This window comes from Oryza sativa, chromosome 8 (genome assembly GCF_034140825.1).
Source record: "Oryza sativa Japonica Group chromosome 8, ASM3414082v1".
Taxonomy (NCBI): domain Eukaryota; kingdom Viridiplantae; phylum Streptophyta; class Magnoliopsida; order Poales; family Poaceae; genus Oryza; species Oryza sativa.
The window spans coordinates 6,014,153-6,030,836 of NC_089042.1; the positions used below are offsets into that span (position 1 = coordinate 6,014,153).

Consider the following 16,684-nt stretch of genomic DNA (forward strand, 5'->3'; position numbering starts at 1 on the left):
TCATCTTCACAGAGTAGGGGTAAACCGGTGTTTAAAAAAAGTAAAATTACAAACTAAAAAAGAGAGATAAAATCACAATTACATACGAAAGTAGAGGTAAGAATATAATTGCCCCATTGTTAAATATCTCCCTTTCATTCCCGTGGAAAGCGAGATGATGGAGGTGTAAAGTGATCGGTCGTGATCGCCGCAGATCGGCCCTTACAGATGAAAGCGGTCGGTCCGATCCAATGGTCAGTCCAGGCTGCAATGCTATTTTGGGCCTCTAAACTTCTTCCCCCGAATTTGGGCCTTTTCTTTCTACATGGGCTGCCCATTTCACCAAGACAGGCCGATCCCCGGCAAGATTTCCAGCCCATCATTTAATTTGTTTCCATGCTTACTCGAATAGCCTCTCAACTCTCAATTGTGTCCCGTCCCGCGATTGATTTGCATTTGATTCGGCTTCGGTTCTTTTTTGCCCCTGATTCATATATATATGACTATGCATAAGCAGGTGCGGCGCCAGCCTCAATCCAATCTGTCCGTTTTTTGAAGAAAAAAAAATCAACTCGAGGTCACCACGGATCGTTGTCCAGTATGTTCTTTTGTTGTTAATACTAGTAAACAATCTATGTCCAGCATGTTGCCCATGTATGCAATGGCCAGCTTCTTATTGCAGTGAATTTCTATAACTAATTGTGCATCCAGGACTTTACTTAATTTGTTACCAGAGATGCACGAACAATTACGAGCAGTGACTCCCTCCAGTTCTATAATTCTTGACATTTTAAACAATATTATCCAAAATGTCAAGAGTTGTGAAATTGGAAGGAGTAGCTCACTACTAACAGAGAAAACCTTATTAGTGCCGGGTCATAACTGGCATGACATAAGTGCTCTGCACATTGATCTGTTCTAGTGACTCTGGCCGAAGCCCGAAGCTGTCTCCTGGAGCTGATGAAGGGCCCTGTTCACTTTGATGCCATTTTCAACCTTATCAAATTTTAGTAAAGTTATCAAAAAGTGGCTATATTTAGTTTGCTGTCAAATTTTAGTAATTATATAAAAAATCCTGCCATTGCCAAAATTTTGGACAATGATAAAATTTGGTAAGGTTTTTTTTTGGCATCAAAGTGAACAAGCCCAAAGAGATGTGAAGGGCACCTACCATTTAACAGAATGTTCTTCAAGGAAACATTGCTGCAGCTTGAACTAAAAACATGAATGCGTCCCCGCGCCATTTCAAGATAGAAGGTAGCCGATCAGTCATTCTGAAAGTGGAAGAGTTTCCAATACTCAGCAAGGTACGCGTACAACCAAAAAAGTAAACTTAGAACAGAAATGCACAATATAAATTTAGAAAAAAGAATGGCAAGAATGTGATTCAGGAGAAACAAAGCAGAAACTCTATGACAAGTAAAACTGTGCCGGATTAAAGAGTTTGCACCTATGAGGCTACCACTTCGGATCCGGGCGAAGCGCAGGTAAGGTTCAGCACCACCACGGCTTGTATGTGCTCTTATAGCTTCTGTGAATGCGAGGCTGATACGCTCGGCATCCACTGCTGTGTCAGTAACCGGATGTAATTGGATGTATCGGAGTTGTTTGTTCAGTAGGTGCTCAATGCCAACTGGTGCGGTGCCGCTCCATTCAATATCTATGTAAAACAGAATGATCTTTCTGAGATTGGGCATAACCCCTGCCTCAAAGCACAGGTGTGATATATCTCCACCGCAAAAGAATTCAAGACACTCCAATGCTGGGAACCCTGCACCGAATACGAGGGATGCGCTGCATGGAGCCAAACGCTTCACGCTCAGGCAGAGTTCACTGAGTGAAGGTAGCTCTCCAAGGAGCCGAACCTCATCAGTTGACATCTCTGTAACATCAAGAACGAGGAAGCAGAGGTTTTGGAGGTGACCATTGATCCATCTAGGAACTCGACGCAACCTCCATCCTCCCAGGTGGAGTCTCTCAATATTGAGAGGAGGATTGGACAATGAACCGAGCCGGTTATCCTCATCATACCAGATACATTCTGCAAACTTAGACATGCGCAGAGATATGAGCTTATGAAGTTTTCCAAGGGAAGTTACCAGCGCATCAATCTCTCTCTCTGACAGAGCCTGTTTACTGTACAGCTCAAGGTCCTTTAGATTGGTCAGCTCACCAAGGCCAATGGCGCTCTTGATATCTAATATCTCAATTTTTTGGAGAGTGCATAGGGACTTCATGCTGCCTATCTTCCCATCAGGTAACCCTATACCACTTGGAACAATCAGGTGGGACAAGCGGGACAAATGAACAATATCTGATGGCAAACTGTTCTCATTTGTGCAATCTATTTCCAATGTTGACAAATATTGAAGTCCTCGAATTTCAGTAGGAAGCTCTAGTACGAGCGCATGATGGAGGCTTACAATCTTCAAATACCTCAACTGGAATAATTGCCCAATTGCGGTCACATCAACTCTTTCATTGCCTCCTGTCCCGGTTTTTCCCAAGTGTAATATCAACACTCGGATATACTTAGACAGTGGCAACAAAGACAGGGATACAGATACTCCAAACAGCTGAAGTGATCTGAGTTGCAACAATCTAGGAGCAGGTGTTCCTGATATTTTGGTATCTCCTGAATCACCAACTCTAGAGTCGACCAATAATCGACGGACTTTGAATTCATGTTTTCCAGACAATTCTTCTAGATTGTATGCCACGCAGATAAAATTATCCTCTGCACACCTACTTAAGATCAAATCAAGCATCATATCATGTACTCTACAAGAAACTACCTCCCCATATTTGGTTTCTTCTGGTTGAATTAAGCTTCTATTGATCAGTTCATTGAAATAACTCTTAGCAACTTCCTCTGAACTCCCCCCATGGAAATGATGGACAAAGCCTTCAGCCAGCCATTGTCTAATCAAATCATCCTTCTTGATGGTGAAGTCCTCAGGATAAATACCAAGGTATAGGAAGCATGTCCTAAGATGACGAGGAAGATCCTTGTAGCTAAGGTGTAAAATTTGCCTCATCCCTTCCAACGTGGGATTTGTGCCAGACCCCCAGGTGCCAATAGAATTACGAATACTCTCCCAATATTCTTTCTTGTGTGGTGCAGGCTGATTAGCCAATAGGCTAGCAATGGTAATGATTGCAAGTGGTAAACCGCTACATTTTTTCAGAATCTGAGCGGAAATTTCTCTAAATTGGGAAGGGCAACCATCTTCCGAGCCAAATATCCTGTTAAAGAATAGCCATCTTGAGTTTTCATCACTGAGGGGCTCCATTCTGTAAATGAATCGTCGATGATTGCAGCATACCCATCTAGCAACATCTTCCGATCGTGTGGTCACAATTATTCTACAGCCCATGCCATTTTCTGGAAAAACAGACCGAATAATATTCCATGTAGGTGCATCCCACAAGTCATCAACAACAAAAAGGTACCTGTTAAATTAAATTATCAAGTGCCATACAATTCTTTGGTATGTGCGATGAATAATTGAAATATATCAACAAATTCAACAATTAATAAGCACATTTGGTTCAAGGAAATTCATGAGTTTTTTTTTCCTTGTACTAACCATGAATTATATTGCTAAATTAGGATATTCATTTAGAACTCAAACCTAAATCGCACCAACATCTGTGCGCTATGCTAATATAGACCTAGATATTTTTGCCCCTCAACTCTGGCACATGACCCATTTAAGAGAAGAGCTTTACTTTTCTAGAAGCCAAAAAGCTGGCAAAGGATGCCTGTCAGCTCCAAACAAGTAATTATGTAGAGCAAAACAGGCACTTTAGATAGAAAACTTCTTGAAACCATATGAACCCTTGAAAACATAGAACGGAAAAAGAATTAATGCCTACCACTATTATAAGTAAATGGATACTGACCTTCTATGTTGTAGATATGCTCTGATGTTGTCAATGATGTCTTTAACTTCACAATATTCAGAAGACAGCCTTATCGGAAGTTTTGATTGTATTCCTTTGAGAAATCTTGTTACATCAGGCCTTTGGGAAACTGAAACAAATTCCGTGGTGTTGAATTGCTGTCCAATTTTTTGATAAACCTCCTTGGCGAGCGTAGTTTTACCCAGACCTCCAAAGCCAACAATTGGTAGGACCATTATTTGTTGATCCGCATCTGTCAACCACTTTATAACCTGTTCCCTTGGGCCTTCAATACCCACAAGATTAGCGGCTTCACTGTACAGTGCTGGCAACCGAGGATCAATGGCCACAAAGCTAGAACTAGGAGTGTCATCTAGATCAAATTTGTACCTCTTGTGCCGTTCATTTATCTCTATTAGCTGAATCTTGAGATCCTTGATATGCTCGGCAGTCTCAAGACGGGCCCTCAAAGTTCTGAGAAAGTGAGAAACCTTATCGATGAAGCCAGCTTCCACATCACCACCTCCCACGTGGTGCACAAAGTCATCGATGCAATCTTCAATATCATATGCCATCTCCCTGACCTGGTTCCTCCAAGCCTTCACCACTGGATCAAGTTCATCTGCATCCTCTAGCTTCTCGAGTAGCGCGCTCATGGTTGGGAGCTCATCTTTAAGGAACACAATATTTTTTGACATGCCTACGAGATTGGTGCACTTGTCCTCCACCAGCTTAGTGAGCTTCTCAAAAAGGGCACCTATCACACCCTTAGATGCACTCACCGCGGTTTCTGCCATTGCCCCTCCCAAATATTTTCCTCTGCAAATACGGAAGCAGGTTAGCAAGCATATGACAATCGACTGGTTCTTTAACAAATTGCAACTGGTTTGGAGCTTAGCTCACCGGCTCTCCTTGAATTCGACTAGGAAGCACCAGATCAGGTTGAACCCAAGCAGCCAGCAGCAGAGCAAACCAGCATTTTCGAAGCAGAAACCTAATAATCAGACAACCAAGAAGAACTTAAATGGAAGAAATTGGGAGAATTCGCCGTGAAGGATGAACAAAATCACCATCCTCTGTGCTCTTCACTTCCCTTGAAACAGTCCCTGACTTGGCTGAATAAGTCTTCAGTGGAGAGTACACATGATGTAGACCCAAGCTGGGGGTTGGTGAGCATCACAACCACAAGTTTTCTGAATTTCTGTAAGCTTTATGATCTTTGACCAGTCCTGCCTGTCTTTTTTTCCTTGATCTACACTGAAACGGTTAAATTTGATGATTTGACACTCCATATTTGTTGCCGCTTCGATCATGTTAACACTCTTGACAATAACATGCGGGTCCATCTGAGTTGGTTACAGTGGGTCACGATGTCGAATAATCAAAGCCCAATTTGTGGTGTCAAAATATCAAATCTCTGAGGACAGATCATGTGGGTGATTCTTCCATGAAAGCTGATCTTAAGAGGATTCTCTGGCCAGCTGGCTAGGGATTGGTCCGCTCCATTCCAGAAACTCTAATCAGCGATCAATCGCCCTGGCTGTTGGCTAGCGATCACCCTATTCCCCCCTCCCTCCCTCCACCTGGTTTCCTTTTTTAGCACCGTATTACTTTCCTATTTTAGTAAATTTATGTATCTAAAGTTTATACACCTCAAGTTTACACATCTAAAGTTTAGAGACCAAAAGTTTATAAGTCAAAAGTTTATATATCCGATTCAAATTTGAATTTGAATTCAAATATTTTTTATATATATAATATTTATATACATCTAAAGTTTATACACCTAAAGTTTATAGATCTAAAGTTTATAGACCTAAAGTTTATAGACCTAAAGTTTATATACCCGTTTTAAATTTGAATTTGAATTATATCTGATTCAAATTTGAATTTGAATTCAAATATTTTCTATATATAGTAGTTCTATACATCTAAAGTTTATAGATACAAAGTTTATAAGTCAAAAATTTACATACCCGATTCAAATTCGAATTTGAATTTGAATTCGAATTTGAATTCGATTTCGAATTTGATTCAAATTTGAATTCAAATTTAAATTTGTATTCAAATTCAAATTTGAATTTGAATTCAAATTTTTTATATATAGTATTTCTATCCATAATTTTTTCTAACTTTTTGTTTTTTTAAAAAATATTTGTGGTGTACTGTAGTAGGAAGAGAAGATGGGAAGGAGAAAGGGGGAGAGAGGAATCGGCATAGGAGGAGGGGAGTGCGCCCAGCGATCACCCGCGCATTAGTAGGACCCGCTCCATTCATCTGTATATACACTATACTTCACAAACCAAACCAATCCAAATCCATTAATCAAAGGCAACACCCGAACCGGCCTGCCCCCGTTGGAATTAATGGATGGGCCTTAGCCCACTCGAAGATTAATTCTTTGGAAAATCACAAAAGCCCACCTCATGGGATGGCATGCATGTGGAGTTTAGTACCACCTTGCTTATTCTAGGAGAGGGGGACCTCCTTAAAAGGGAGGATGCCCTCCTAGCCACTTGAAGCATGTGTGGTGGAGAGAAGAGGGGGAACACACGCGCTCGCTCGCCTCGCCTGGCCTGGGCAAGGCGTAGATGCAGCCTCCTTTTGCAGTTTTGTTTTGCTGCAAATTCGGATTCATTTTTGTTTTGGAAACATTCCGAAAAATCCGGTGCGTGAAAACGGCGTGGAGTCCGGATAAGTTACGCGTGACTTATCCGGTTCGGTTATGCGCAGTGGAGATCGTGCGGGCGCCCTGATCAAGCGACCCTTCTCTATATAAACCGACCTGCCGTCTTCACGCAACGCACGCAAAATCAATCTAGGGTTTGCCTCCTACTCTATGCTGCACCGTCGCTCGTAGATTACTCCATCGCGCTCGTCGGCGTGCACTGGCGATCGGGAGAGCAGGTCTCTTGAACCTCTGCCTTCGATGTCCTGCACCGAGAGAAGGCGACAATAAGGTTTTTGGGAAGCGCTTAGCGCGACTGCTCCCTGTTCGTCCGCGACGGCTCGTCTTCCTCTTCGCTCGCGTGCTGCGCGCCTTCGTAGACGCCTGCAATTGCGAAATGTTCTTGCCGAGCAGCCGGTCTTTCTACCACCTCGGTACGTGTTCAATATGTTGCGCATATTTGATCTGTTCATGTTTTACTGCTTAGTTTACATGTGTAGATCTAATGATGCGTTAATGCTAGTATACATCTGCAATGCCATGATTTATTTATGGAATATATTAAATTATTATATGCCTATAATCTCAACAGCCCCAAGTGCAAAATTAAAGCTAATCCAATTATCCAAACAAGCTAAGAAATGGATTTAAACCCATTCTGAAACCGTCGTCAAACCAAAATCAAAATTGGATGCTGTTGCCTGCTTGCTGATGGCCACACTACCAAGTTCAACGGCCGCGGCCGACGCGTTGCCTGCCAAACAGATGCAGCACGACACGGCAAGGCGAAGGAGGGGGGCGAGAAACGAGGGCAAGGCAGCGCGCACCACCGCGTTCTACCCGGCCGCCGGCGCGGGGTACACGACAATGAGGTCGAGGTCGGAGAAGGCCGCGCGCGGCGAATGGGATGGACTTGGGGGCGGCCGCCGTACGTTCTCCTCGAAGCTGGCGTGGAGGCGGCCGGCCTCCTGCTCCGCTGTGGCTTGACGTCGCGGTGTGACACCCCGCGCGCGCGCGCGCGCGTGGCAGCGGTAGATGAGCCCGCGGAGACGAGCTGGAGGAAGGTCCGCCGCCGGGGCCGAGGAGTGGCGCGCCGTTCTTGGCGACGGCCGATGGCCATGCCCGACGCCGGAGTTCCGAATAGAGGAGAATGAGATGATTTGGGGGTTAAGGAATAAGTCTATTTTGCGTCCCCCTCCTCCTTTTCTTGTTTTCAGTGGTGGCACCCGCATGGTTGTCAAGTTGCATGCTTGTTGCATTGGGAGTAATAAAGCACCGCTTCTCGTCTAGGAATTCCTGAAAAATGGGAGCCTTCATCAAACTACCTTCGCTACTAGTTTGCTGCTTTTGGGACTTCTGCTATTAATATGCACCATTAGTAAATTCTATGGTGCCTAAAACATAAGTCCATGTGTAGGCAAGGCGAACCTAAACCGATCGAACAACCCGCTTCGATATATGCGTAGGCATCACAAGAGACCTAGTATGTTTCACAACGACGTGACCGCAAGATTGGGAGCGAGGCCTCGCCCTCATATGCCTAGAGCGAAAATCAAAGGGAAGAAAATTCCCAAAGATTTAGGGACAAGGTAGGGAGGCCGTTGGGCCGGATTTTTAGACTAAAATCATTAAAAATATAAATTGGAAGTGGATTAGAGGCACTATTGATGATGCTCTTATTGAGTTATTGGTAGCGTTTAAGCCCTTCTTAAGGGGCAATTGTGTTCCTGTCCTTACTTTCTAATTCAATTGTGATTTTACCCCTGTTTTTTAGGTTTGTGTTTTTACCCTTGCTTTTTCAAAATGAAGTAGCTGTTTGCCCTCGATTTTGACGGCTGTTAGTGGGGCTAGAATTTCCGAGTTAAACAAAGGGGGAAGAAAATAAAAAAATAATTTCGTAATTTGTCAATGACTGTTATACCCCTGGTGAGTAAATAAATCACTCAAGTAGCTGTGCGAATTGGGTTGGAAAGCTACGGATTCCCCTCCCCCATCCCAAAACCTAGGGCTAGAGGATTTGGCCGTGCCGGTGGCACGAGCAAGCGGCGGCGACACGAACAGGCGACGGGGAGGCACGGCGACGCGACGCAGGGGAGTAGCAGGCGGCGGCGCGAAGGGGAGGTGCGTGCGCCGCGGAATGTCGCCGGGACTACGGGTCGACATGAAGGGGAGGCGCGGCGGGGATAACAGGCCAACGCAGGGGAGGCGCACGCGCGGCCGACCGTCGTCGGGACTGCGGACCGGAGCCTGCTGGAGGCAAGCAGGCGCAAAGGCGGCAGGCTTCTGATTTCCCGCGCGGTATCGACACTTCGACAGCGACTGCGTCAGCCATGACATTTTGCCGCTGGGTGCATCGTCTCATGTGAATCCTGCGCCTCCTCCTTGTTGGATCCCAGCTTTGCTCAAAGTTACCGTTGCCACCGAGGAACTGGGAGGGTTTAATGGTTTGCTTTGTTGATTGAATCAACCGGCAAGCAACTGCGATGAATCATTGAGGCTCTGTTAGATGGATCTGGGGATTATTTTTTGCTTGGGCTCTCTGTTCTTTCTCCTTTTTGATGTGTGCAATCTCTTTGTTCATGAAAAAGCTAGGTAATAGATTTGTTTGGACAATTGGTTGCGTTCTCCTTTCTTTTTCCCTTCGTGATGATGAATATATGCAACTGACATGTTCCTGAAAATAACTGGCAATAAATTGATTTGTGTGGAGTTGCCATACAATCTCAAAGTTAATGTCCACATCATATATCGGGGCAAAAACAGTACATCCACACAAAGAAATGCAAAGGGCACACCAGTCTTTCTGCTACTAAATTAACACCGTTAATTCATCCTAACAGAGTAAGGGCAAACAGAAGCTTCAATTTGAAAAAACAAGGGCAAAATCACAAACCCTAAAAAGAAGAGGTAAAATCACAATTGAATCAGAAAGCAAGGGCAGGAACACAATTGCCCCAATCTTAACACAATTGAATCAGGAATGGGCAACGCTAATGGGTGGGTGATCACCCCCCCTCCATCCCCCTTCTCATCCCCTCTTCTCTTCCTACTACACCATAAATTTGAAAAAAAAATAAGAAAACAAAGTTAGAAAAATTTATGTACGGAAATACTATATATATATAAATATTTGAATTCAAATTCAAATTTGAATAGGGTATATAAACTTTTGACTTATAAACTTTGTGTCTATAAACTATATGTGTATAAACTTTAGATGTATAGAAATACTATATATAAAAAATATTTAAATTCAAATTCAAATTTAAATCGGATATATAAACTTTTGACTTATAAACTTTGGGTCTCTAAACTTTAGGTGTATAAACTTTAGATGTGTAAACTTGAGGTGTACAAACTTTAGGTGCATAAATTTACTAAAATATGAAAGTAATACGGTGAAAAAAAAAAACCACGTGGAGAGGAGAGGTTGATCGTGCCTCGCAAGCGATCGCGCGGTAGGAATTTCGGGAGAGGAATCCGTTATCGATTTTGCTATATCTCACTCGAAAGATTTTTTCTTATCTCTCACTCAATTTTTTCACTCAAAATTACAGTATATTTTTTTTAAGTCACAGTGTAATTTATGAAACTTACATTGTAACTTTTGTAAGCTACAATGTAATTTTTTAATCTTTGCATGTAAGTTTTGAAATTTATATTGGATTTTGTCTTTTTCTTGAAGATATGGTAATTTAGTGTTCATTATGGTGTTTTGAGTTGCTTTTTGCTTTTTACTGTGTCTATTGGATTTTAATCAAAAGATTAAAAATCGGTTTGATATACTCCCGTCGGTTAGCGCGTCCGCTGCCTGTAGACACACCTGACGTTGGCTCTCTATGTCAGGCCGGATTGGGCCGAAAGGTACACTAATTTGGGGTACACCGATTTGGGCCGAGGGTGCACACATGTAACGGAGGTGGGAAAAAGTCCACTTTACATCGTCACAATTGGTCGAGTTTTAACTGTGCTAATAAAGATAATAATAATAATAATAATAATAATAATAATAATAATAATAATAATAATAATAATAATAATAATATATTTTTATTATAGGTAGTATGACTCCATGAAATAGGAAAAGAGACTCCCTTCAGTTTTTAATATATGATAACATTAATTTTTAGACATACATTTGACCATTTATCTTATTCAAAATTTTTGGGTAAGTTATGGTTAAAGACTTAAAGTACATACTCTTTAATGTGCGGTTAAGAGGTAGTATGTTAGATAGCATAAAAATATATAAATTATGAGGTAGCTTGTTAGGTAGTATAAAAATATATAACATACTACCTCTTCAATGTGCGGTGAACTTATGAGATATTCCACTGGTTCTGTATTATAAGTTGTTTTAGCTTTTGTACTGATTAAGTTAAACTTCTTCAACTCTGATCAGGATTATAGAAAAATGCAGAAATATATACAATAATAAATAAATACATCATCAAGATATGTTTCGTGCACTACTACGGATTCAGTTTTTCCATGAAGCCAAAATCGATTTTTGCATGCGGATGGGGCGGCCCGCTTGCACCCAAAGGTCAGCGAAAATCGGATTTTTGCATGCGACCAACGCAACTACATGCGAAAACAAAAAATCGCGAAAAAAATAAAATTCCCCAAAAGGAAAAAAAAAACCCTAGCACTGCCACCCCGGCTCCATCTGAGGCCAAGCTTGTCACCGCCGCTGCAACTCCCGCCCGCCGTGCTCCCACCGGGCTGTGGAGGAGGAGCCGGGGAGCATCCCGCCGCTCCTGCCATTGTCGCCCGCCCGCGCTCCTACCCAGCGATGGAGGAGGAAGTGGGAGAGGAGGAGAGAAAAATGAGTGGGGGATTGAGTAAGGAGATTGAGAGGGTGTGGAAAAATGAGAGGTGAGAGAGAAGTTGAGGAGATAACGATGGGGACTTAAAATTTTAAAGATGCTGAGCGGGAAGAGACATTTTTGCATGCGCCCGCTTAAGAAATCCACATGCTAAAAAATGCTTGTGTTTTGCATGCGGGTGTGTTAAGAGGCTCCTATGTGAAAATATATATTTTTTTTGCATGTGGGTCTCTTAAGAGGACTTTTATGAAATTAATCTAATAGATCATGTTGATATATTTTTCTAAGAAGGTAATTAATTTTAGGACAAAAATAATATGAAACGAAGGCTGCATGTTCTGAACTTATGAGTAGTGGAGATTCTTCAAAAAAAAAAGAGAGAGAGATTGGTAAGGTTAATTTGATCAAATCAAAAGCTGCATGTTGTTAAATATTTAGATTAACCGTGTGAGAAGGTGGCATTTTTAATTGGCACCGTATCTGGTGCAAACCAGAGTTGCTGTGCAGCCTTGCAAACTTTCAATCAAGACCACATGATGCTCATCCGATGGCTAGGGACAGAGGTGGGTTACTTTTGCACTTAACCGCCCGCACTCATATCTGCTAATCTGTTTTTTTTATGCAAATCCCCCCTGCTTCGTGTGGCCGCCGTCCTCTGCCCTCTGCCTCGCCTCTCCCTCTGCCCTCCCGCCGTCGCCGCTCGCCGCCGCGGCCGCGTCCCCGCCCAGCCGACTCGATGCTGTCGCTGGCCTGCCGAGATGTGCCTCCTTCCGTCGCCGCTCGCCGCCGTGGCCGCGTCAGCCGGCTCAACGCGGTCGCTGGCCCGCCGAGCTGATATGCAATGGAATCGTGTTCTGAGATTGACACTGATGTACTGATTTTGTAATCTAAAACTCTGAAAGATTGTGACTGCAAATATGCAATGGAATTGTGTAATGTCATTTGATAATGAGATTGAGTCAAGTGGAACCATAAAATTTTTTTTCTTGCTTGTGGTGACAGTGGAACCTATGGGTGTGTAAGAGCAACTCCAATAGAGTGGCTAAATGACTGGCCAAGTTAAATTTTAGCAAGTATGGGAGAAAAATACCCTCCAACAGCCGGATGGCTAAATCGCATACTTCACTGGTCAAACTTGGAGAGTCTCCCTGCCTGGCTATTTGTGGGACCCACCACTCCCTCTCCCACCCATCTATCTCCCCCGGCTTGAGCACGCTCGTGAACGGCGACGGCATGAACCGCACTGCACGACAGCGACGGCCGACGGCACATAGGAGAGAGGCGCCGGAGCCAGCCGCGACCGACGCCGTCGTCCGCGCCGAAGCCCGCCGCGACCACCGTCGTCGTTCGCGCCGGAGCTAGCCGCGACCTCCCCTCTCTGCCTTCGATCTCCGGCCATGGCCGCGCGCCGCCCCGGATCTCCCGCTCCCAGATGGGCGCCCTAGCTCCTCCTCACCGCCACGGTGCTCCTTTCGGCCGCACCTCCATCGTCGTCCCCATCTCCGTCATCCCCTCCCTCTTCGTCGCCGTCCCGATCTCCACCATCGTCGTCTCGATCTCCGCCATCGTCGTCCCGCCCACCACCGGATCCCCTACCATCGCCAGCATCGCCGCCTTCGTCCACAGCCACATTTGTCGCCGCCTTTGCCCCCGGCCATCCAACGGCGCGAACTCGGGGAGGAGAGGGGAAGAAGAACGGCGCCGTCGCTATCCACTGCGCCTCCTCCGTCCACCGCGCCGTCGCCATCCACCGTGCCTCCGCTCTGACCACGCCGACACCGTCCACCGCCCCTCCGCCTCGTGGCCTCTGCCGTCTCCGCAATCGCATTCTACATCCGCCGTCGCTGTCCACCGCGCCTCTCAACCGCGCCGTCGCCGTCCACCGCGCCTCTGCTCCGACCACGCCGACACCGTCCACCGCCCCTCTGCCTCGTAGCCTCCGCCGTCTCCGCCATCGCATATGGGGAGAAAAGCGAGAGAGAGGGGGAGAAAGAGTAGAGACTGACTTGTGGGTCGTTGTCATAGACTCAGAGTAGAGAGCGTGGATAGAGATGTTGTTGGAGTAATCTATAAGTTTGACTCTCCAAATCAATTGGAGAGTTGGCTATATAGGTGTTTGGAGAGTCGGATTTGGGTAGTCTGTTGGAGATGCTCTTATGAATAATAGCCTGAATGAACTACCAGTTGTTTTCTGTGTCAATCTGTCAAACTGAATATATGCCCAGCTTCACGCATTCGGATAAAAGATGAACTGAAACCAACACGAATTTTGTAATCTGTCAAACTGTCAAACTACTTGTTGTGCATTTTCTGCACATGTGCTAGAGCACAACAGCTTGATAGGTTTGATACAGGTTCAGTTTCATGTATTGCAATATATTGATGGCAAATATGTCTCAGATAAGAAGCTCTTGTTGCAGTTCAGATTTTGGCAGCATGTACCCTTTTTTACTAAATTTTGGCAGCATCTACCCATAACAAGAGCATACAGGTTAAGATTAAAATGTTCACAATACGAAAATAAGCATGTCTCATTCAGGAATACATCAAGTATAGGGACTTCCAGCAAGTACACTTCCACGGTTCATAGTTCACAGCTTGTTTGGCCCTCGTCCACGATGATGACGGCATGATCCATGGCGGCGGCCTCAACGGAGATGGGATCAATGGCGACGACAGGATCAACGGCGCTCGCCCGCTGGTCCTGCACAGGGTCTGTCGCGTTGGAATTCGAAACGTCGCGCGTGCCGGACTCCAAGGCGGCAGCGGCACGTTCTACACCGTGACCTCACAACGGGAGGGTTTGCGACATGGCGGCGGTGGCGCGGCGAAGGGGCGCCGGCGAGTCGCTGGAAGGCGGCGGGGACTCAGGCAGGCGGCGGCGGCGAATCGTGTGTGCTATAGAAATGAAACGACGCGGGGAGGGCGGACGGACGGAGCTGTGATTAGGGGGGATTTGCATAAAAAACAAATTAGTAGAGATGAGTGAGGGCGGTTAAGTGCAAAAGTAACCCACCTCTGTCCCTAGAGCTGGGACTTGGGCCGTGCCGGGCTAGCACGGCACGGCCCAGCGTGCTTCGTGCCAAATTGGGCCGTTCCGGCCCAGCACGGCCCACTTGTCGTGCCGTGCCGTGTCAGCACGGCCTCTTCAGGACGCGGCCCAAGCACGGCCCAATGGCCCGACGGGCCTATTCGTGCCAGGCCGGCACAAGCACGACCCAAAAGACGGGAGCAGGCCGGCTGCGCTAAGAAGAAACTCTGGCGGCGACGCGGCAGCGGTGGCTTGCGGCTTCGTCGTCCCGTCGCGGTGACGCGGCAGTGACAGCCACGCCCATCCTGCTCCTCCTCGTCAGCTCGTCGCGGGGACGCAGCCCACCGGCGTGGCGGCGTGAGTCAGCCAACAATCTTGCCAAATGCTAGTGCTGGCCTGCTGGGCTGATGGCCTTGCTGGTTGCTGCTACGTGCTACCGATGAGCCGATGAAGAAAACGAGCTGCTACTTGCTGCTACCTGCTGGCTGCATAGGAAATTTGACCGTGGATGGGTGATGGCTGATGACCTCGTGCTGCAGCAGCCATTCGCGTGCCGTGCCGGCCCAAGCACGGCCCAGTGGTCGTGCCGTGCCGCCCGTTGTGCCCGTTGTCCAGGCCCAGGCACGGCCCACGTACGGGCCGTGCCGGCCCAGCCCATTTACGGTCCGTGTCGGACCGTGCTTTCTATCGTGCCGGACCTTCGTGCCTTGGGCCGGCCTGATAAAGCACGGCCCAAGTCCCAGCTCTATCTGTCCCTAGCCATCGGATGGGCATCCTGTGGTCTTGATTGAAAGTTTGTAAGGTTGCACAACAACCCTGATTTGCACCGGATACGGTGCCTTTTTTAATTTGCTCGTACAGTCGTACGCTAGCTACAACGAAACAAGCAACCGGCCGGAGAGATACTGTAGCTAGCTGATGATCTGGTCCGTTCATCAACAAAATAGATGGCTCCTATTGCCTGCAGTATCTTAACTTGTAGTCCATGTACAAACTGCATGTGATCCCAATTCGATACTGTGGGCTTTCAAACCGCGCGTCGTTAGCATTAGTTATGCGCGCTATATCCCAACGTGCGTAATTTATACATCGATCCAACAACTAGGTAGCTTAGACATCGCTCTCTTCGTACGTTAATGTATTTGAGTATACGAGAGTACGAGATACGCATGCATACAGAGTACTACATCTACAGTTGTCATCTTGTCAATCTGAGTCTTGTCAACTACAGAATTAACTCCCTCTCATTTATATTATTATGAGTTATTTTGATTTTTTTTTCGCGTTAAACTTTTTTTACGTTTGATTAAGTTTTATTAAAAAAAAGCAACATTTATAACATTTAGTTTCATTAAATATAACTTGAAATATGTTTTGATACTGTGTTTATGTTGTGTTAAAAATGTTACTCCCTCCATCTATTTTTTATAGTCATATTTCATCTTGGCAGATAGAATAAGGATAAGTAATTCTACTTATCATCCATTTAAACATGCTACTAGTTATTCCTTGTAACAAGCGATTCTTTAATATTTATATTTCTCGATATCCATGTAGCCAATCTTGTATGAAAGAATGTAGAGTCACGCCTTAAATCCAAGAAAGTCATTAAGAGTATAGATTGTTAGATTGAAATATGTCTATCAAAAATAAAATTTTTAGATTTGGAAATATGCCTATCAAAAGTAGATGGAGAGAGTATTATATTTTTCTATAAATTTGGTTAAACTTAGAAAATAACTAAATCTCTAATATTATAAAAATTGAAGATATTTTTGCCGGTATTTTTGGTATGTCATCCGTATATAAGTCGGTTATTAAGTTCATTCACTTTTAGAAACACAAATTCATATTTTAGTCGGTTTTTAAGTTAGTTCGTTTTTGGAAATATAGAAGGAATCATATAAAAAAATCTCTTTAAAAAACTCGCATTCTAACTTAAGATGATCAGACTTCTAATTGTAGCACATGATTTTCTAACAAAAATATATATATTCAAATGAATTTAATATAATGAATTTCACCTTAACTAAACCATATAATAATAATAAGATTAAAATAGTCTCTTCATCCGTTACAACGTACGGATATTTTTCTAATGATTTATAGTAGGAAACGGAGAGCGTAGTAAACAAGTCAAGCAGGTTGTTGCCCAGCTAGCCATGCATGCGTGTGGGACTAATCTTATTTTGTTTTCTCGAAGAACTTCTCTTACTTAATTGACCAGAGACGCATGCATGCACAATTAGTACTAGCAGCTAGGTAGTAGTG

General features: G+C 44.7%; 1 protein-coding gene across 1 annotated transcript; it reads right to left on the bottom strand.

The window, feature by feature from the left end:
- Positions 1-91: 91 nt before the first annotated feature.
- Positions 92-5,086, bottom strand: LOC4344910 (disease resistance protein RGA5-like). Its single transcript, XM_015794234.3, has 4 exons — positions 4,789-5,086; positions 3,886-4,704; positions 1,430-3,432; positions 92-1,253 (listed from the first exon to the last, which is right to left on the bottom strand). The coding sequence occupies exons 2-4, from the start codon at positions 4,680-4,682 to the stop codon at positions 1,249-1,251; spliced, it is 2,805 nt and encodes a 934-aa protein (XP_015649720.1). The 5' UTR covers positions 4,683-4,704; positions 4,789-5,086; the 3' UTR covers positions 92-1,248.
- Between the last annotated feature and the right edge of the window lie 11,598 nt (positions 5,087-16,684).

Bases quoted from the DNA above. Each gene is read 5' to 3' on its own strand.
- LOC4344910 (XM_015794234.3), bottom strand. From the start codon at position 4,682: ATGGCAGAAACCGCGGTGAGTGCATCTAAGGGTGTGATAGGTGCCCTT. The intron at 3,433-3,885 runs GTCAGTATCCAT...TTAATTTAACAG, and splicing joins GCATATCTACAACATAGAAG to GTACCTTTTTGTTGTTGATG.